This window comes from Ischnura elegans, chromosome 3, assembly GCF_921293095.1.
Source record: "Ischnura elegans chromosome 3, ioIscEleg1.1, whole genome shotgun sequence".
Taxonomy (NCBI): Eukaryota; Metazoa; Arthropoda; class Insecta; order Odonata; family Coenagrionidae; genus Ischnura; species Ischnura elegans.
In genome coordinates, this window is record NC_060248.1 from 44513512 (window position 1) to 44536519 (window position 23008).

General features: G+C 37.8%; 1 protein-coding gene across 6 annotated transcripts in view; it reads left to right on the forward strand.

The window, feature by feature from the left end:
* Positions 1 to 23008, forward strand: part of LOC124155721 (uncharacterized protein ZK1073.1) — a 382687-nt gene that overhangs the window by 334973 nt on the left and 24706 nt on the right. For all 6 annotated transcript variants that reach the window (XM_046529775.1, XM_046529778.1, XM_046529777.1 and 3 more), the window contains exon 3: positions 12368 to 12431. In XM_046529775.1, the coding sequence (XP_046385731.1) occupies positions 12368 to 12431 (64 nt within the window). The remainder of the gene's footprint in view (positions 1 to 12367; positions 12432 to 23008) is intronic.

The window sequence follows — 23008 nt, forward strand, 5'->3', positions numbered from 1 at the left end:
TTGTGATCCGGTTATCGTGACTCCTGTGTTGATAAACATGTGTAAAAAAAGGCGTGAGAGAGAAACTTGATTAACGCTTTAAATTACCCAATCTAGCGTGATTGTCGTGGGTCGATGTTTTGGAAGTTAAGCTGTAAATATGTTATACTTTCGCGTAGCATTCACCCAAAGGAATTGTGTGGACAGACGTAAATTGTCAACAGCATGATTTTCAATGCCCATTTAAAGATAATGAGAAAGTTAACACTTAGGGGACTTCAATGGTATAAATTCGTTGATTCACCGCTTCGAAATTTCAACTCCACTCCTATTCACTCGATAATATTGGAAAATTAATTGAAATCATTCTGCTTTCTCTGTAGTAATTGAAAATTCGTCATGCTAAGCAAGTTATTGTGAAGATATACACTAATGAATTAATACTCAAGCGTCGCAGTGAATGAACTTTTACTTATGTATTATTTAAAAAACGGCTCAATTTTATTATTTGGAAAGGTTTTAAAGAGCTCATTTTCTTTGATTTCTACAAACTATCGAGCATTTACTGCAATATTTGAACAAGACTCGTGAAAAAAACATTTAGTAAATGTTTAAAATTGCATTTGATTATTCTAACTTAATCATATACAATAACAATCATGGATGCCAATAGTTATCTAAAGTTTAGCTATATTTCAATGAACTTTTTATTGGATATTCTTACCCTGCGATACAGATAATATTTATGTCGTAAAGGTCTTTTTGGTTGTAGCAATCTCCATTCACAAATATGAGAAATTGCATCCATTATTTCAAAACATTTATTCGTATATACAAGTTTTTAATCTTAAAATGAGACTTAATTGGTCATTTAATATCTAGCTTGTGTTGTGATATCATACTATGATTTCCCGCATCATTGCTCTTCAGAATTCACATTTGCCGTTGCATACTTTTGAGCTGACTGTGGAAAGGGTATTGGTTCTAAACATTTCGCTTATTTGCTTGAAGTGACAGTACATATGAATCTTTATAGGTGCAAAAAACTCTACAATAACCATTTTTGGTTTTCAAAGATGAATTAATTTTTGTCATTTGTCAAGAAACCTGTAGTATATCTCATTTATACCTCAGATATTTTATGGGACCCAATAAAATGTGTGTCATTTGCTAAATTTTCATCAATTTTCTGTTATCATTGCGTTTCATCGTATTTATTATCATTTGCAGATAAATCTGTAGGGTTTGCACGAAGAAAGAAAGTCTGCCACTTCTAAGTTGGATATATCTTGGAGCTCAGTAAAACTTATGCCCTTAACATTAGTCTGTCTTCCTTTAATCCATAATCCTTTAATTCCCTTAATGGTATCGTTTTCAAACTCAAGTGTTGTTATTATAGGGCGTTAGGAGCAATTTCCCTACCAGCAAAACATATCAGATTTAATGGTGAAAAAGTACCCAGAATATAGCTAGCTTCTAGAGAGTCTTTTTTCTAAAAATTCGAAGTACTATGATCAAATTTCCTCCGGTGGAATATGAAAACTTGTAAACATCTCGCACACGTATGTAATTCAAAACGGAAGCCTTGCTCAATTCAATGGAAATACTTTTCCGTCTCTGGAAAACAAAGCGAAGAGACATGAAATCGATAATGGTTGTTTTCTATGTTTTTTTTAATTCCGTGTTGTTATTATTGAGCGTTAGGCGCTATGTCTAAACCAGTAAAATATATCAGATTTCAGTGGTGAATAATAGCCTGGTCGTTTCCAGCATCTATAGGTCTTTTTTCTAATAATTTGAAGTACTATGATCAAATTTCCACCAGAGGAACATAAAAAACTTGTAAACATCTCGCACGCCCATGTAATTCGAAACGAAATTCTTGCCCAACTCGATGGCAACGCTTTTCTGTTTCTGGAAAACAGAACGAAAGTCATGAAATCGAGAATTCCGGTTTGTTTTCTGTGTTCTTTCGAATTCTACAAAGTAAGTTATGCGTGAGCACGATTACAAGGGGTGGAGCTGAGCTGGAAGGGACCACATCCCTCTGTGAAGTCGGAGAGGAGGAAAAAATATAAGAGAAGGGAATGATTTAGGGTTCCTTTGGGAGTTTACCCCTGGGAGTCAGTCGGGGATTCGGGGGGTGGGAGGGGGGAGGGGTCGAGGGTGAAGTTGCACAAGTGGTGGATAAGGGCGAATAAAAAAGGGGTTTATCGCGTGCAAGCGTCAAGGGAAAATATGCCCGTCACCAGCCGGGGGAAAAATCTGCGGACCCTTTGGTATCTGTGGATGTGCGAATAATGGGGGTATCTGTGATGAATAAGTATACCGCAATGATCAATTTTATGAAAAAGAGTTACTTCCATTGTCGCTGGGAAAAACACAGGTTTATAATAAGACTATGACACGGTGTAAACTCGATTTTCCCATTCAGTCGTGATATTTTCAAATAAAAAGTGGCTATTATATTGTTACTGCGGATAAATTTTCTGTCATGATTTGTGCTAAATGGAAAATTAGTGGAGTAATTATTCGTACTTTTTTCTTCTGCATTAAAATATCTATGAAAACTATTTTTCTCAGGAATTTCGGTGTCGATTTTGTTCAGTAATTTGTGCAGCCTAGTTTTTTTTGTTTCCATTCGCTCATATTTAAACATTATGGTATTATGAAATTTCGAATTTTTAATTCTAGATCTTGCATTTTAGGTTTTTACTTCATTATTTTAAACTTTTTTTTGCTTTATGAAATACATTTTGCCTTTTTGTTGGACGTCAGTTGCAGTAATGCTCAAGATTCATTATGAACCTAGGTAGCATAAAACTTTTTGTTAGGTACTCCACGTTAACTTTAGGTATTCGTAAGTTTGCTCTTGTTTTCTAAAATTTTTAATATCAGAATGATTTGAATTAATGACTAAAATGAGTCTTTCTCCTTTTATCCATGAATACATATTTAACAGTTCTTAAAGGAAACCTACCACCCTGGTGATCATGATCTTGTTGCTACTACGTTGGTAGATTCATCCTCTTGGTCGGATTAAGTTAAGAAACATATCGTCTTTTCATGCTCATTAAAAGGATCACAATGGCAATCCTTCGCGAGGAAATCAAATTAACGTATCCCAGTTTAAATTTTCAATTTGGATCTTTGATTAATATAAGTGTATAATGGTATTAAGATACATAAGAAAGCAAGCAAGCAAGCAGAGATTGGGTCTATATCGCATGAGATGTTAGGAATATCAGACGCGGACAGGGCTTCATAAGAATATGACACGCCGAAGAAAAGGGAAATAGCTTTCTATACCAATGATACGAGAAACATGGCTTGTATTAATTTTAATCTTAAGATAAGCGATAAGAGATCAAACTTAAGATAAGCGATTTCGTGCTCAAAAATGAAGATGTTAATATGAAGTGAAAAAATATTTTACTTTTCTCTACGTCTTAGGTTGTCTCGGGAAATGGAAATGGGTAAGCTATATATTACATTTTTGTACGAAACCTCACAAAATCACGTTCTTCTTATTTACGATGTTGTTAAGTACAACCAAGCATTTACCGTTTATCACAGATAAATACAGAAACACGAAACCTAATAAATACCAAATGTAGATTAGTAAAACATTTTAGGCCAAGCCATGCGTGATTAAGAGCAACTCAACATTTGAGGAAGTGAGTGAGACTATATCTGCAATAACTGGGAAAGTGCAGTAAACCACTGAATTGCGTAACTGTTGTTTTTTTTCGTAATAGTTTGCTTATGCATAGCTCCTTCCACTCTGCATTTTTCTTTATAATCTTTGTCAGCTTTATATCCCTTGGTTCATAGGATTCGTACAAAATAGTGAAAATCCTCTGATGAAGTACTTAAGATATTTATCAACTTTGCAGTTTGTCTGTTAGTGTATGAAACTGACGTTAGAGAGGTTGTAAATGGAAAAATTACTTTTTATTGTTATATATCTTCCATTCCTATTTATAATTTATTTTGAAGTGTTTTCAATATTTTTAAAATTATATGGGTACAAAACGTGGAATAATTATGCATGACATTTTATCTCCTCAGCTTTAAATTCATTTCTCTTACTCTATTGTATCTCAACATGTGACCAGCGTACCTTCCAAGCAGTACCTTGTGTACATGCGTGCACGAAAGCCCAGCACATTTTTGTCCCGTGAGGAATCCAAGCACGCAAGTTATCTAGACATAGAATGCGCTGCAAAGGAGCAAGCCTAAAATAGGCTTTGAGCCCTCTTTCTACATCCTTCCTTTTTATGGATAGTGCCACCCATTCCACGCACCATGTCAATGTGTTCGCGTGGATGTGGAGTGGAGTGGCACGAATTCAAATGCATAGGAGACCCACTGAGCCGTGCTCCCATGTATACGTGCATATGTGTGTGGAAGCTTCAAACTATCGCTCGTTTCCCTCCCATCCCATCTCCTCGGAGTGCCTGATGCTGTATGGAGCTCACGTTTCCGCCTACGCCTTTACCCCTTGCTACCCCTCAAAGCTTTCCTGGCTTCCTTCCACCCCTTCCTTTCGTAGGGAACATTCCCCTCCCTTTGGGTGTAATACCCGTTCCCTCCTCTCAGAGTCAGTTTCCTCCGATTGGAGGAAATCTGTTGTGGCATCACTATGGTCTCATCATAGCACATGTACCATTATCCACGTACGAAAGCATAAGCTCTAATACTACTAGAAACACACATCGAAAGTATATGACAGTTTTATTGGAGTGTTTCTCAAACAATGCTCTTAAAAATACTGTTAATTGATTGGATTCAACCTTTCATGAAATGTTTCAAGAGCGTAATAATAATTATGTTACATTCCGAGTTCTTACCGTATTAAAATAAATAAAAAAATGTTTCAGCATTCAAAAGCCATCGGTCTGTTTTCATGAAAAAATTATATGTCAAATTCTTTTGTCAAACAGTGGTACAATATAGGCTGTAATATTTTAAAATTGTCTTTCTAAAAAAGCTGGAAGTCCAACCGTTCGCCATTGGAGATGTTTTTTACGATTACCTGGTCATTTAAAAATAATTAAATTTTATACTCAAACGCCACTGAATGAAATAGCTTTGAGAATTCTAACACGAAGATAAAACCTTGGAAGAATTTACCCAACTAACCTTAGTACCTAATTAAGGATGGAAATTCGTAATGCAGAGCGTATAAATTTCTCTCGTGAAATGTATGTTTTGTCACAATTAAACTGTAATTCTGAGCTGAAATTTCGAGGTTGATTCTAAAGATTTTATTGGAAAGAGAATGCGTGTTGCGGGATGTTCCTTTATGTATATAAATTTTCCATTATTTTTTATCGCACTAACTTACATGCCCTTCAAGCAATTTTAACTCCTACCTTTTCATGAAATTATGCCCTTACCTATAACTTGAGAGATATTGAGATTTCTTTCCGTGAAAGAGCTGCCGTAAAATTACTCCGTGAATTGCTGATATGGCAATATGGTGGCACACTTTATCCCCACCGATGCATTCCACATCTCGTATCATCCGCCGCATTCAGCACTTCCATTGTTTCTCCTTCCCTCCCGCAATTATTGTCTCGCTCGAGCAATGTGCATATCCGATTGGTTTCAGAGTCCCCCCTGTTAAGAGCAGCGGACGCGCTGAGGTCGTCGAACTCTCTGAAAGCTGAAAATCCGTCAATTCTTTCCCCATTTTTTCTCTCGAGTCTCCAGAAGTAGAACGCGCGTGGCAAAAAGGCGAAGTTAAGAGAAGGATGTCATCTCTTAGTCAAATATGCAGCCTGTGGGCACTCAATGAAGCATCGTGAGTGCGAAACTAATCAATCGCCTCACTTTTTCCCTTTATTAATCCTCCGCCCATGCTTTATTCGAATATATACTAGTAATCCAAAACATTCTTTGACATTCGGTATCATTTTAAGGACGTAAAATCGATTACCGCTTGCTTTATTATTGATACTCTAGTACTTTAGCAGTCATGTTGAAAAGTCAAAGGAGGAATAGGGTGGTTTCCTATTATTTTTTTATTGCCTAAATCGAAAGATTATTACTCCTGGAGTACGTATTTCACGCTTTTAGATTTTTAAATGACTATATCTATTTTTCGCGATCAAATGAAAAGTGAAAAATTTCAAGCGCGCGAAAACGCGACGCGTAAGTAGGAATGAAGGGAAAAAGTCCGTACGACGCATTTCTGGTTCCCCCTCCCGCCTGGTAGGTGACCTTGATCGAGGCTCTGAGCGCTGATAGGACGCAGGATGCTAACGGGTAGCTGAGTACCTTCCTGTCTGGTAGCGCATGGCTTAAAAAAGGTTTATTAATACCTTATCAAGCGAAGAAAACTTTCCGACCTTAGCCAATTTTAATAGGTGATTATTAAGACATGTTTCCCTGAGCTCTGTGCCTCATGCATGCATTGGTAGCCTCTGACGATGCATAACTCCTATCCTCTCGTGTAGAAACTAGGTCCCTGTGACGTCACGTGGAGTGGAATCGCATGGGCGCCAATCTGGCCTTTTTCAAATGAGGATAAAATTTGACCCTTGCCATTCGTCTAAACCGGTATTTCAAAAACCAAATAATTTGTGTATTATGAATACACTAATGGTGGGTAACGAATCGCCATCAATGCCTTTTGTTTTCTTTGATGAAGGAAACTACCCTATTATGAGTCAGTAAGCTCTTGTCTTTTTTTATTTGGTACGAGGTACCACCGTCAATTTACCTTCTGCTGATTGTAAAAATAAACAATGAAGTGGTTGCGTAAAATGAAGACGAAATACCCGAGCATGAATAATTTTTAGAAATCTCTGATGTGCTCACAGACGCATTTAGTTTTTTCTCACTTGGTGCTTTGGGAAGGCAAGAAAAAGCTGCATTCTCCGCAAAAGAGTGTATTTAAATGCTACGAATTGATAGAAAAAATTAATAAAAGGAAATGCGATCCTAGGTGTCTCATTATTTGCTGTTTATCCCATGATTAGTGTACTAAGTTCACTGTTATTTTAATTTAAAATATGGGAAAATAAATTAATTTTAAGTATGCTATATTTTCGTGTAGAAGTAGGGAAAAGAAATGGAATTATCAACCAATAGTACAGCTGGAAATCAAATGTCTATGGGAACTTGTAGCTATGGAGTAAAAGTCTACATGAAGCCTGAATTTATGTTATCCCTTAAAGTGAATATTCAGTTTTTGAAAGAAATACAGTTTTAGCATTTCTACCATGGGCCATTTACTCCATTACTATGCCGCTTATTGTTCTAATTTATTTCTGAACATCAAATTCTCTTTTCGTTGACTTTTGAGTTTAAAAGACTGTCAAATACGCGGTATAGTTATGCTCATTGTGCCTAATGTTTTGGGACTTCAAATATATGACTTTTTATATTGATCTTCACTTGAATATAGCTTCCATCGCAGTTAAATATTTTTGACAAAAGTACTTGTGTTACAGATATTGTGGTCACTACTTCAGATGATAAAATTGTTAAATTTTACTTTTCTCTCATTTTATCTCTGGCGCACCTTCATCCTCATCGTACGATGTATTCAACGAATTTTTTCGCGAGAATTATCATATTAAACTGAATGTTTATCATTCATATTTTTTACGATTTAATAAAAGCTTGTACATTTAAGGAGACAACTTAATGAGCTGTTATAAAGGAATAAGGTTTTATGTGTCCTGATCAGGTTTTCGAAGCTAGTTATTTTTTGAGCGGTAGTCGTTTAACGTTTCGCACAGGCAAGTACGTTAGTCCGTTTTCAAAAAGTGATTTGTTTCTCTGAGTTTTGCATTTTGATGACTGATTAACATTTTCATACCTAATTGATATTATTATTTCAAGTAAAGCGTTCTTAAATATCGCAACTCTCATTCTCATCTATTCACTCTCAATTTTTTTAAAGCATGAACTATTCGTTATTTAAATTTAATGGCGTAATAAAAATTGATAAAACCTCTTACGAGCAGAAAATAATTTCATGCCGCCAGAAATTTGCGGAAAAAAGTCTATTGCAAGGATCAAACTCATCAAAACTCGGAAGACTTAGTGTGTCTCTTTTTCCTCATTCATTAGTCAGTCGTTCATTTCCCTTGTTTTCTGCTGTGCTACCTTTAACTTGTGATTTATTTCTGTAGCCCCTTTTTTGAAGGAACCTTTTTTAAATTTAAAAAATCTAACTTTTCCCTTTTTCCTCTTAACCAACTGCGTTATTGAATGAAATGCTCATAATTTCCTCTTCCTCCTCGATATTTCTTAAGTTCGTATTTGTTTTAAAATAGGCTTACTTGATTCTCATTATTAACCTCACTCCACGGTGTAGGCGATTGAAATCGTATACTTAACAATAAATTCCTATTTGTATTTGACCTAAAAAAACTCTATAAAATTCTGACTATTTTTCAATGTAATTCTTGGTTTTAATGATAATTTAAGCTTTAAGTGTCTCATTACGTAAGATGTTGAGCTATTGGTCGAAGAATCGTGGGTTCTGATTCCCTGGGAAGCCTTTGGACATCTTGAAACCAAAATCTTCGAAGTGCGAGTTGGGCATCGGGAATGAATTGGACCCCCCTGAACTAAGCCTTACTTTCAACAACTTAATTCAACCTTTGAAAAAATTTTATTCCGTTAGATAAACCAACTAGCAGAAGTACATAAGTCACGTTAAATATATACGATAAATCATTGAGTCTTCCATATCAAGGCCTGTCGGTTCGGGGTAGGTGGGGATTATATGGCTTTACACCTTATATGGCTGTAAACCTTTAAACTGTAATTTTTAAAAATATTCATTGCCTTTCATATGCAAAAATTACCTGTAACTAAGTTGTAAATTCTGTAGACGTATGTTTACAATAATTTCCAGTTAAATCTTTTCTTCCCACTCTATTTTTTAAAAACACAAGAAAAAGTTATTACTGCTAGTTTAAGAAATTACGATGGTAGCTCTTATGAAACGAATGCGACTTATTGTTAGTCATACATTTGGTTGGAGTATTCAGGTAAAATGTTACCTCTGTATCTAATCGACTAAAGGTTCACCAAATCTTGTCCCGGCTGCAGTTGAAAGGAGAGAAGAGAGACGGTGATGCGAAGGGACGGACTGCCCCGAACTCTCTAGCACACCCTTGTCTCCTAAGATGCCGAAGTCACTTCTCTTCCCACCCTCCCCTCGTAATCCCTTAAACCCCCACCCCCTCTCTCCTCAAGTCTCCCCCCGCCCACGCACTCCATCCTCTCAACTATTCTCCACTTGGAGTGGGCACCACCGTTCTCAACTTCTTCTTATCTGCTCGCGACCTTGATCGCGATTCCACACCCCCGCGCGATAAATCGATCTCTCGATTCAGACTCTCAAAGGAATGAACCATCTTCTCCTCCATGCTAGAGCACTTATTTCGCTTGAAATTCCCTGAATCGGAAAAAAGAAGGATGTCTCAAGAATCAATACTTTCTAGAGCTCCTTCGTGAATAGATGAAGCCGTATTTACCAGTAAATTTACGTCGGAACAAATTACGTGATAGATGCAAGCAGAGCATAGTTCTTGGATGTAAAATTTTAATTTCGCTCGTTAGATTTTTCCACCGTTCAAGTAAGTATTCTTGGGTAAAGGGGCAATATTTTGTGCCTTCTAACCTTTTATGTAAATCGATTTTTTTTTTGAAGTACCTGAACGGTTCAAAGCTGAGAAGTATCCGTCATTATCACCGACTTCATTTCGTAATATAGGTGCGGCATGACCCTAGTTATCGATCTCCCCTCCAATTGTTACTTATGTAAACCTACTCTTTCATGGTTTAGATACTGTTCTATTCCTAATTAAAGTATGGAAAAAGACATGAAGCCTCTCTTCCTACTGTTGAGTTTCACCTAGGCCGCCCTAACTCTCTTATCTCCAATTTTTCTTGTTTCGTAATTACTACTCGTGCTCATGATTATTGTTTGAATTTTTAGCGCTTTACGCTGCATGAAAATATTGGGCGTAACGTTTTATAATCCCCTGAATTTGAAATATAGTAGCCCATGATAGTATAACACCCACCAGATATAAAGGCATGCTTACTCGCCGAGTAATAAGAATAATTTTTCTCCGAGATAGCATTGTTTCTCTGCGAGTTTCAAAGTCACTTAATCCTATTTTTAATTATTATCAGCTAATTAATTTACATATTTATCAATTAATTAATTCTGGAAACGTAGATACACTACATTGCTATTACCACGCCAGTTAAAAAGGCCCAATACATATCTCTTGCGATAGAGATTTGCGATTGGGCCGCTGTCTAATTTATTGAAAATGTTTTAGGTATGTTTGAGAAGTAAAATTTTGCCTCTAATTATTATTTTTGTCTTATTTTATGAATTTATTGTATTCGGTGTAGATCCTTCTTAAAGCTTGATTTTATAATGGCATTGAATGAAAATGTATACATGTATGCCTGTTACGAGGGATCAGTGTAACCTCGTCGTGAGCGCAGGAGTTGCAACTGATCCTATTGGGTAGACTAACGTCAGCAATAATACCACGTTATCGTCTCACTAAGCCGGTTCAATAGCCTGGTCAACGTTGATTTCAGCCCACTGCAGAGATCCGTCGTTCTCTTTGGTCAACGCTGTATACACTTTGATTGCGTTTGAAGTTGATCTGGTAACATGTAGACCCAGCGTGGAAAATTCGTTTTGAATCAATTACGCATGATCAGCCCGGCTAAAGTGGAACGCAACTCGCAAGGGTGGGAGTGATTCGTGATATCTCTGTGGCACAGTTGATCACGGGAAACCTACTCTGTAATTTAATTTTCAGTCACAAACCATCGTACACAGTGTCAATCCAAAGGGTATTAGGCGGTATTCGCTGATAAGTACCAAAATTAAAAATCGGGCGATGAAGGAGTTACGTGAGATAGTTTCAAGCCCTCTAAGGTCAATGTATTTGGTAATTACCACAAAAAATAGTCGTACATCCATCTCTTCTATATCTATGATTTGCATTCCTTTTTATATGTGGATTAAAATAGTAGTAGTGTCTGGTAAGCCATATCTGTGGAGGGTTTCGATGCCTGAATGATTACACACCTCTCAAAAGTCTCGGAGTCGATCTAAATTATGAAGTAAATTAATTAACATGGATGTTTTTTACTTAATTTGAAAATTTCTACCCATTCTTGAGGAATTTAGTCATCAGGTATGCAACCCAAATGCATTATTTTCTGGAATATCCTGATTAAATTTATTTTGCAAGCTTTTATGCCATTTCTTCGAGGACATGACCCGTAGTCAGATTGATTCTTAAGTTTTATGCAAAAGTTTTTTAAAAGTTTGTAATAAAAAATTCCATTTCGGTCGTACGTGTTGCTGTTATTCATAATGGTAGTTTTTCAGGCCTCAAAATAAATGTCTGCTGCTTTAAAATCCCATTGGAACTTAAATATAATATACTTGAACACAGTTTTAAAACTCCACTATTACTCAACGAAAAATTTCCATGGTGTCGCATTGAGTGTTCTTAATCCTTGTCGATCAATTTTATCGAAGAAACGCCTGAGTATTTTACTTTGAAATATGCTTTTGTAAATGCTTGATTTTAACGCGAAATTGCTCTGAAAGTTTTTGGGCCTTACAAAGGTCACTTCACATCACATAATCTTGAATCTTTTTATGGCCAAATTTGCTAGAACGTTCATTCGTCACCCTGGAAAGGATTCAGATTTGCGTTGCAAAACTATGATTGAAGCCTTGTTTAAGTTTGCGAACTCGTTTGTTATTTTCTCTGTTCATCTGCCACATGAATATGGAAGCAGAGATAACGCGCAGTTTCTCAGACTTTTGCGGAAGCCCTTTATAATTCCTCACGTTCGGAGAGAGGTAGTTGATGCAAAGTCTGAGCAAAACTTCCTTGGAGTAATCTTCAATGGCTTCAAATTTCTCGACTTAGTAGTAATATGGCAATGTTTCCGAGTCAACTGGATGTTTAGTGAAATTTTCAGTTGCTCAGAACGTGACTCCAATTTGGTATCATGGCTTATTCTCGTTGCGCTAAAAACTACACCATCATCTTTCCAGAATAAAATGGATTTAGTTTTGGAAATCAACTCATAGTAAATTTTAAGGAAATGGTGGAGAGAGAGAGAAATATGTTTCTCTTTATAAGGGCCACTAATCAGTTTTAATCTATAGCTGCTTTTACAATTTCCTGTTTCAAGACTATTCATTTTAATTTGGGCCTCTTTGAACTTTTTACTGTCTTTTTGAGTAATTTATTGATTTAATAGTTAATTTTTTATGAAAGAACGTTACAACTTCATGTATTATTATGAAAAAAGTATGGATTATAAATTTATAATTACTAATCAATATATTTTTCTGTTTTAGGGTGATTTGACGCAGCAGGACAAGAAAGCGGTGTTCCTCACTGTCCACGACTTAGGATGTAACCGTGAGTATCTTGGAATAAACAAATATCCGTCAGTAATTTTGAATGATGATGAATGAAGTCCTGTTTGTTTCATTCAAGCTTCCCTCGCTCCAAATAGCAAGAAACGTATTTAGCTACGGATAAAATCCAAGCCATGACCCGTATTGGTGGGGTTATGGCAGTATCGGTTGGCTTGTGGACTTAGGCGTGTGTATTTTTCCCGCGTAGCTTCCGTATTATCTTTTCATTCGTCATCCTATATACTTTCCCAATTTGGTTCAAATTATCTTTCTCACAATGCCTCGGATAAATATTCACCTTAACATCTATTTCCTTGTCTCAAAACGGACCGTTCGACTTCCATCATTCCTCTGACACTTCATATCTCCTCTACACTTTAGTCCATTAATTGCGTAAGGTGATTTTGGTAACTTTTTAATTTGAATCTCCCCTTATTTAGTGAGTTATCGTGAGATTTGGCTCGACCCCCTCCCTTTATTCTCACGCGGGATTGTTCAAAATGGGTATTTTCATGCTAAATACGTTAAGACTAGTACTTAATATTACAAAGATCGCAATTTACACTTTTTCTTGCGGGAAAAAAATTGCGTGATACTTAACAGGACCCCCCTCTCTCCAAGTGGTATCGGGTGAGAATCGGCCTCACACCCTTTCCCCCCAGGACTTTAGCGAAGTCAGTATTTTTTTATTACCCATATGATTAAACCTGTGTTTATTTGTGCATTTGGTGTTCTTCCTTCTACAAGCTACAATAAGTCATGGTGGTAGAATACGCAACGTGTCCCAGATAACAAGGTATAGCTATCATACGACATACTTTTCAAAAACAAACATTACGTTACTGCGATAGTTTTCCGAAAATTTACTTTCTTGGAGATTTTGACATTTATTTTGCCATTTAATTGTGATGTGTGACTTTTTTCACTAATCTCGAAGACGCTTTCTCGTAATAATATGTTAGTCACGTCCCAGTCTGGTGTTCCTGTCATGGGAACGAATTGGTAAAGGATTTACCATGTTGACTTTTACCGCCTAGCTCCCTCGTTATATGCTATATCCCGCCTCTTAGTTGATTCTCCGATTTCATTGGTTACATGTTAGCGAATTTTACTTCTTTTAATACTGAGAGTCGTTAATATCTGCTACTCACATTATCTTAATGTGCACTGTCTCTTAATCCAATTCACCCTAAGTGCCTGTTCTTTACTGTCACTATTCATTGGATTCTCCGCTCTTTCTCCTCTCAGCTACATTTTCTCGCGTTCCTACCCCATATTGCGCCTTAGGTCAGTTCTGCTTCTGACCAATCAGTGATACTTTGTCAAAGTACGATTCCTGGGAATCCGCCAATCGTATTAGACATTCCTTAGAAAATTTGGACTTTTTCCATTCTTTTGTGGCGAGAATGGGTGGCTGAAGGGCTTGAACATGTGAATTCATCCCACTTAGCTGCCTTATTACCATTTAATATGCTCTTTCTCTGATCCCACCCAAAACTGTCATCAAATTATCCCCCATTTGCTCGAGTAGCCCTCTCCTGTCGCATTTCATTAACTTCTCAGCCCGCTCCTCCTTCGAGCAACATTTCATCTATCTCTTACGCCAGCTTTTATTGTAACTCATTTTGATTCTTCTTCTGACCGACGAGTGGCAATTTTATACCTGAAGTTCACTTAACAGGGCTAAAAATTATGTTATTTCATTGAACAATTTGTCTCATTCACGATGTCTCTCTGATGTGTTTATTTTCCCGGCGTAGCTATCGTATTTTCTTTTCATACCTTGTATTCTGGTTCTTCTCATCACTCATTCTGTTAAAGTTTTTCCAACCATGCTCTCAAATTTTCTCTCCTGTCACTTCTCAATAACTTCTCCTTACCTCTTTCTTCCCCATACTTCGATACGTCGCCCTCAGCACAAACCTTCCTCAGTTTTCTTCTAGTTCTGACCACATGGTTCATTTTGTGTTTTCCATCCTTTGTAATAAGGTTCGTTCAACTCACGATTAAAAATCACATTGTTAGCAGTGGTGTCATGGTGGTTAATAAAAGAAATAATAGTTAAATAGCACTATCATCAATTTCGCTCCCTCGGAATTTCTAATATGTACATTAAAAATTTCGATAAAATAAAATAATAATTAGCAATAAAAAACACACAGAGTAATATTTCACCTCTAAAAAAAGTTAAGGAAAGTGCGTTCTGGCACTGCTAATTTTGTCATGACGTCACTGGTTAGAATGCACGAAGACTAGCAGATATCAAATCCATGGCATGGACCCTGATGAAACATTATTTTTCTCTAATTTCATGGATTGATATTACCGAAAGTTCACCTCCGAGGATAGACTGACAGTTTAACAGATAGAGTTTTTGTTATTTCACAGTCGCGTTAAACATTTATGCAATTTTTCTTTCTCAAAGGCAAGCAACTCTGGTCAGTAGGCAAAGCTTTGACGTCGCTGAGGCAGGAGTACGTGCATGAATATTACGAAAGACGATGCTCAAGTCAGCCCCTAAATGTATTGTCAGCTACCGCTCATTTAAATGGGTGTACAGAAGCCACTACTCGCGTCGCTGGCGGGCATAATGATCCGAGTTTCACGGGGAAATGAGGTATTATTAGGGATGTTTTTATACATGCTGATGAATGAACCGAATTTTTTATTCATGATGATGTTATTTATCAAATTCATAACTTTCCAATGCTATTCCTCGCAGTTACAAACACTATACCGCAAAATATTGGAAAAAAAATGGATCTCAGTATAGTCATCACCCTGCCGCGGACAGTTTTGAAAACCGATTGAAATGACACCCGAAGTGGTAACAGAAAACAGCCCTCTACGGAATGAAATTGGGCCTCCACTATGCGGTCCCCTTGAGTGCGTTGATGGAGTTATCTGAAGTGTTCTGTTTTTTTCCCGCCTAAATTCTCGTGTCTTCTTTTTCTGTACTGTCTCCTTCTCCCACCCCTCACTGTGCTTAAATTATTCCCCCCCCCCCCCCCCCCCCAGTGCCTCGAATAGCTCCCTCCTGTCACATTTCATTAACTTCTCCGCTCGGCTCCTCCTTCCAGCAACATGTCCACACTCACCCCCTCCCCCACTTTGCCACTCTGCATTCTTCGTATCGAGGTCAAGGTCACGACGCTCCCGCGAACCCCGCTCACACACTCACCAGCTCACAGACTGGCCTCGCGCAGACTGCTCTTTCGCGTGACACGGGTGCGAAGGTGGGGTGGGGTGGGGGGGTTGATGACCGCTAGGGTAAACATCCCACGACCCCTTTACCCCCCTCCCCTTTCCGCTCGCCCAACCTGTTTCCTCCCCTCCACTCCTCTTCCGTTGTTACATCATTCATAAAGGCAGCAGGTGGACAATCATTTCTCTTTCTCAGTGATTCGTAATCCTTCCGAAGGCTCAAGTTACCTAATTCATCGCAGTGTAATATGAAGCTGAAGTAGCGTATTAATAGCGTGGGAAATATATTTCTTCTGATCCACCTCATGCAATGGCGAAATGTTTGCAATTAGACGGCATTCAAATAAAATATGTAAGTCATTATTCAATTAAGCGGATTAAATATATGAAACTTTTTTCGAGCTTCGTATCGGAGTAAAGCATTATCGCGATAACACCTTTGCGTGGCCAATTGTCCTTTTACATTGTGTCTGAATGATAATTTAAGTTAAATGGAAACTAGATCTTAGTTTTTAAATTTTATTTGCGTTCGCGGTTTTTCAGGTGAAATTTGTCATATTCCAAGTACATCCAGTACATTGCGTATTAAAAGGATTTTTTTTAATTTCAGTAATTTCTCACTAAATTGATTATTAGTTGACGTAAAAGAGTAGTATTGGGTGGTACAACATTACTCACGGGTTATATTCACGTTTTTTTGCTGATATTTTGCGACCTAAAGGACAAAAACAACCATCAACACGGTTTTACTCCCAAAAACACTTTTTACAAGCTTTTTTACTTTTCCATTTCTTTTCGGTGACGTGTTATGCACAGACGCAGGAGATCAGAATAAAAGGAAACTGGAATGGAATAGCATTTCTTTCTATTTTGATTCCGAATGCTAAGAAATGATTGGCGGATCGAGATTTTAATATTACCGTCAGGCAACTGGAATAAAATGAATTGAGTAGCGTGTGATTATTGACCAAGGGCAAAGTTTTCAGCTCGGGTGTGGAAGAAAAGATGTGCAAGAATGAGCTATCGTCCTGCCAGGACCCCTGGACGTATTTTGCAGCAGGAAGAGTATACAAGAGAGCTAAGTAAATACAACGTCTGATGTAAGGATAGGTGTTTGAGGAGAATTCTACAAATCCCTGCCCCCTTCTTTACTTCCCCGTTTTTTCCTGTCCTTTTCCACTTTATCCCGTTGTAACATCATTCAAAAAGGTGTCAGGTGACGAAGGTTTGACAACCAAAACACTCTCGGTGATCTCTACCCTTCCTAGTGGTGGACGCTCTAGAAATTATTTGACGGCCCAATATTCAATAAACCGATGGTGGACGGGGGAAAGTTGTCTCTGGCCTTTCCTGATCTGCGGTGTGGCGTATCTGTCATATTTAGTCGTTGTCACCCCGTTGAATTCATCGCCTCAAATCGTTCTTTTTTATTTGTCGCATACAACTGTGGAAGCGACCTAAGCGTAGGCGAGTCTCTGCAGTGAATCATGTGACTACGTATTTTGAAAACAAGATAATCATACTTTGTAATGACTACTATGACTATTAATAAAGAAATATTTTGGTTGAGTTGACCCATTATAACCAAATGTTGATTGCAAGTAACATCTTTATTCAGGAAAGATTTTAAACTACGTGTTCTTTTGTGCTGAAAATTTTCATGGCGAAATATGTTTCTGACACAATTATTACGATTGAGAAAAATTTTCACAAGAAGAATTTCTCCCAGAAGCTGCTCTGAGTTGAAAAGGATTGAGCGATTATTTTACAGTATTGTGTAATGGACTACATAAAAATGTTATACATACTGGGTAAGCTTACAACGTAAGTATTACAACAATGAATACGTATATTTTTATAAAAAACTGAACTTGAATTGATATTCGCGAAAATCCGGTGACTCCAATGATGGTAAATGGGGAACCTTGTTGGTCAAGTTGGTAAAGTGATCGCCTGCTAATCTGATGGACGTCAACTAAATTCCGATGCAAGGAAACCTCCAAATTAAAATCTTCAAGCTTGGAGGTGGTTTCGGGATTGGACCTACCCCTGTTCCCATAATGTCAGAAATTTACATGGCTATGGCTTCGTCAACAACGAGCTGCAACCTTTGCAATCCAAACAATCCCTCGAGCTGAAGAAGTCATTGAATAAGTTTAAATTCTTAATTAAATATATTTTACCACTGTTTACTTGTGAAATGAGATGGAAAAAGTGCTTGATTACTAAGCTATTATGGAAGCCTTATCGTAGAAGAGGTTGATTACCTCCAATTATTACTTCTCTCGCACGGCAAAAGCCTTCGTTGAAGTTTTTCTCTGCAGATAATTTATATGATGGCATGGACCTTCTCCAGTTGGACTTTAGTCAAACTTTAAATGGCCCATCAACTCGTTTCAAATAGCTTTTCTCACTCTGGATAGCAGAACAGTTATCGGTACTGCTAGACATGTGTACGCACCTTGAAGTAAAGGTCATGAGGTTATGTCTGTAACGGAAATAGACTTTAAAAGGAGTTTCTAGAGCTTTCTATTAATGACGCTAGAGTTGAATTTTGATGAGAAGGAAATGTGCATGGCATTAAATCATATAAAACTTAATTTTTGCATGATAATTAAATGGGAGTTGTTGTTAATGAATTCAACCATTTTCAATGCTTTCGATATTGAATCATAAGTTTACATATAAACAATGTCTATATATTTCTATAAAAATTCATTTCATTATCTTCCATTAATCACATTTTAAGTCACGATATTTACCATTGCTTCAAAACTGAAATAAATTCCCTCAAATGTAGTTTTAAATTGTCAAAAATATGCCTTCGATCATATTCGCGACTGTAAAAATTTATTTCACTCATCCAATTTATAACAGTGTGCGATGTTTTAAATTATAGCATTCCAAAACCAGAATTTTTAATATCTCGTTAATGTTGTTCTTTCCAAAAGCATACTCAAATTTCATTATTCATATTGCTTACCTAAGGAAAAATATTCCCTCACCTTTATTCTACTGACAGTATCATTCTACTTCTTGTGATTCCTCTTGCACATCTTGAAATTACACTGTGTTAAATACGTTCAAGTGAGAAGCTGACCGCTTTTTGTTAACCACAAATTCCACTTTAATGAGAAACTGTTTTTATGGATTTGTAATTCTCTGATTAAAATCGAAAAAATAAAAAAGACAATTTACTTGCTTCTCTTTCAAATTTTGCGACTTTATTCTGAATTTTAATTCGCAAAACTTTAGCAAAATTCAAGCGAGGGTGCAACCGGCACGACATGCTAAAATGTGTGGGTGTGCATATAAAATATTATTAATGAATAATCTGTTGGATATATATCCTTATTTAATTTTACCATCGCTGAGTTACTTTTAATACAGCTATGCACCCTAAAAGTTTGAAGAGAGTATTCGCGTCGAATCAAGTTTTCTCTTCGGAATCGCTTAAATCAATCAGTCCTCACTCGCAAGTCACCGTTGAAGAGCGAGATATCCTTACAGCATCCCCACACATAGTGCGCGAGACCATCGCCGCCCGTGTAAACAAACACGCGAGTGGAGTTCCCGAAAGTACGGCAAAAACTTTTGACGCCTCTCGGTGGGCGCGCGCGGTGGTTTGACCTCTAAGCCGATATCGATTGAGGGTCGCTGGGGTAGTGAGCGGTCCCCACCCGCTCCCTCCTGTCCGAGAACCGTGTGACCCCGGAGGGGCGGGGCGCCACTGCTACGCCCCCATACCATCCCCCGCCACGAATATCAGTCGCCTCCCCACTTCCTTTTATTAGGCATTACATCTGAGGTAGTGCGTGGCGACTACTCGTCTCCTTTATTTCTCGCGACTCCAGTGACAATTTCACGAATATCACAATTGAGGTTTCTTCATTCGGCCTATTCTTAAGGCCGTTTTACACGGTACACGGAATTGCGCAATCTGACGTACGTGCGAAGGCGCAATCAAAATTGCGTCGTGCAAAGCGGTGAATTGCTAGAACACATGCGAGAATTCGTGGATGCGAGACGGCAAAATAGCCCCTGTTCTAATTTCGTTCATGCATTCGCGCAATTCCGCGCCATTTTAGAAATTTATGCAGCTCTAACCTGCGCAATTCCGTGCCCCATGTAAAACGGCCTTTACAGGGTGGAGAAACATTATCTCAAGAAATGTTAACCGTGGATAGCTGATGCCAGTATGAACCAAAATTATTATTACTAAATTACTAATGATGGTCTGTTCAATAACGCAACATTTTAAGACGGCAGAAACTTTTAACCAAGCGCTGCGAAGCCGTCAGCGAAGTGAGTTTATAAGCTCATTTAAATGAGCGGTGGTTGACAACGCATATCAATATAGGGGGCTTAAAAATTGCCGCGAAAGTTTAACCCTGGATAGATGATGCCAGTAATTACTATGAATAATGAGTGAGACAAGGTCATCCTCTATCGCCGCTGCTTTTTAACGTTTACGCTGAGGAGATGGTAAGAGAATCGTGGGAAGAGGTGGAAGCTGGAGTGAAAGTGGGAGGAATTATGTTTGAATCGGGAAGGTTCGCGGATGATCAGACGCTCATTAGCCAGTCAGCGAGTGGACTGCAGGCTCTAGCGGATGCGTTAGAGGAGCATTACGAGGAGTATGGGATGAGGATTAATCACAAGAAGACCAAGATCATGAATGAGGTTTTGTAAAGCATCGCGAGCGAGGAAAGTGTGACTCAAGATAAAAGTAGGTGGAGAGAAGCTTGAGTAGGTAGAGCAATATTACCATTTTTGGGCAGCACATTAGAGGAAAACGGATACAGTATTTAGGACATCAGGAAGCACATTGCATTTGCAAAGGAGGCGTTCATGAACAGGAAGGAGCTTCTGAGAGGATCAACTCCATGGAAACCTACCGTAATCGGTAGAAAACTATAATAATTAGCTGATTCCAGTAGAAACCAAAGTTGCTAATGATGTTTAGTTCAAAAACGCATCATTTTTAAACTACAGAAACTTTGAGCCAAGCGCTCTGATTGGCCACAGGTTTGCCCTGTTACTGGATGCTCTATATAACTCATGACTTCGAATGCTTTGCCTGAATTTGCCTTTGCCCGGATCATGCGGATGCAGCGCAAACTCGCGGCCAATCGCAGTGCTTGGTTCAAAGTGTCTGTAGTTTAAAAATGGTGCGTTTCCGACTTAAACATCATTGTTAATTTTGGTTCTCACTGGCATCAACTATCCAGGCTTAAAATTTCGTTACATATTTTTTTTCCACCCAGCATATGTGTTTTCAACCACCGCTCATTTAAATGAGTTTACAAACTCGCTTTTCTCACGGCTCAGCGATCCGAATTTCACGTCTGTGTGAGTGCGTTCGGCTTTCAGTGTTACACCGCTTTCCATTATCTTATGGCCGCACTGTCTCTTCGCGCGCTTTTACGCAATTTTTCAAAAAAAGCTTTGTTTGTAAAGTAAACAACTCTGAGTTTGACCGAGGAGAAATAATTCCTGGGGCTGAGATATAGGAAAATTCTGACAACAAAATAAATAAACGGGTAAGAGTAAAAAAAAGGAAAAACAAATAAGAATTCACTCTATCTCGCCTGTCCTATTTCAAATTTCCCTCTTCCTTGTATCAGAATTCGTCCCATGGTATTTTTAGTAGATAAAAAGCAGAACAGAGCTCATTTGTGAGACTATTAAATAAATTTGGCGGTTATTAAGTCATTTATAGTTCCAAGAAAACTACGAGGACTTCTACTCACTTCCACTCGAGCGGTTTTTCGTGACAAATTAATCATTTAAGACTAACATAATCAATTTCCAGGGTTAAAGGGAGGCTTTGTCAATATATGTAGGTATGTATGTCTAATTTTGATATTTTTCCTCCGTGTTTTCATAGCTTTAACATTTATATATGAGATAGTGAGTTTACAAAACTATTCTCCATGTACCCTGAAATGTTCAGAATGATTACGCAATTATTAAGCGATTAATGCGTGACGAAAAACCATTATATTGGTCGAGAGAGGGTGATGCATCCACTTTAATACTTAAGACGCATTCATAATACGATATTGGTGGCATAGCGATCGCTACGGATCAATTTTGCCGTGGCAACGTGTCAGTTGATACGAAGATTTCGTGTTCAACTGTTCGTGGCGTCGAAATTCCAGTGTTATTGTGCGTCCGTGGTGGGTTGGATTGACCACTGAGACTAATATATCCCTTCACGGCGATTGCTGACGGACAAAATACAAAAGAATACCAAGGGGGTTATTCACTCCGACAATAAATTTCTTTTTGACGCATTAATTAGAAAAATGAAATGGATATATTCTCTCATATTTCCTCTTTCCCCTCTCTTCCTTCATCAGCTCTGGGCAAGGCCTAACGCACATGCAATATAGGATTATCCATTCGGCTCCAGATGTATTATCACCCACCGTGCATTATAATGGGTTTTTTAAAACTCGCTGTTCGCTGGAGATAGCTGTTCGAATTTCACGGAGAACTACGATATAAACTGCAAACCGATATATATTTTTAATGATGTTTACTATCAAAGTATTCATCTTCAAAAACTATTCCTCGTGATTGTAAGTATTGTATTATAAATATTGGGCATAAATAGGTTGCTCGGCTTTCATCGCCGCCCTGCGGACATTGTGAAAACCTATTTAAATGCGCCCAAATTGGCTACAAAAATCAAGCTTCAACGAGACAGACTAGGGCCTCCTCTATGTAGTGTTCTCGGTCCACCAATTCACTCTTTGTTCCCGACTTGTGCACGGTTATAAGGAAAAGACTATGTTACGTGTTTGAATCTCTTTCTAACAGTGCGATTATTTCTATCAGCTTCAAAAATAAACTAATAGATGAAAAATGAGAAAAAAAAAACTTTAAAAACATTTTTGACAATATGAGAACAAAAAAGTAATTTTTAATAATAAAGTAATTTTTCTTCAATTGGCCCGTATGCTCAGCATGGTTGGATGTAGCTACATGGCTACGGGGGACGGAAATGGGTGATGTTTTTACTCGATAAAATAATTCCTGACAACCACGTAAAAATCTAGTTACACTTGGATAATTTATTTTGCAAAAGTGATGCGAATGTATGGAAGCCCTTTACCCGAAATCAAAGATTATTTTCTTGCACTCCATTGGTGAAATCTTGGCCCCTTAGGAATTCAGCAAAAACGTTCTGCAGCTTAGGTTCTCGAAAGATTCGTTTATACAACCCCGAGATACTTGATCTGGCAGCGTTGAAGAGCGGAGATGGCGACCTTCATATCATTGCCCACTCATAATGGATCGGCAGCACCATCAAAAAAATCATCCAGTCTCCCGGAGATAATCGAGTCTTTCGCCAACGACCTTGGT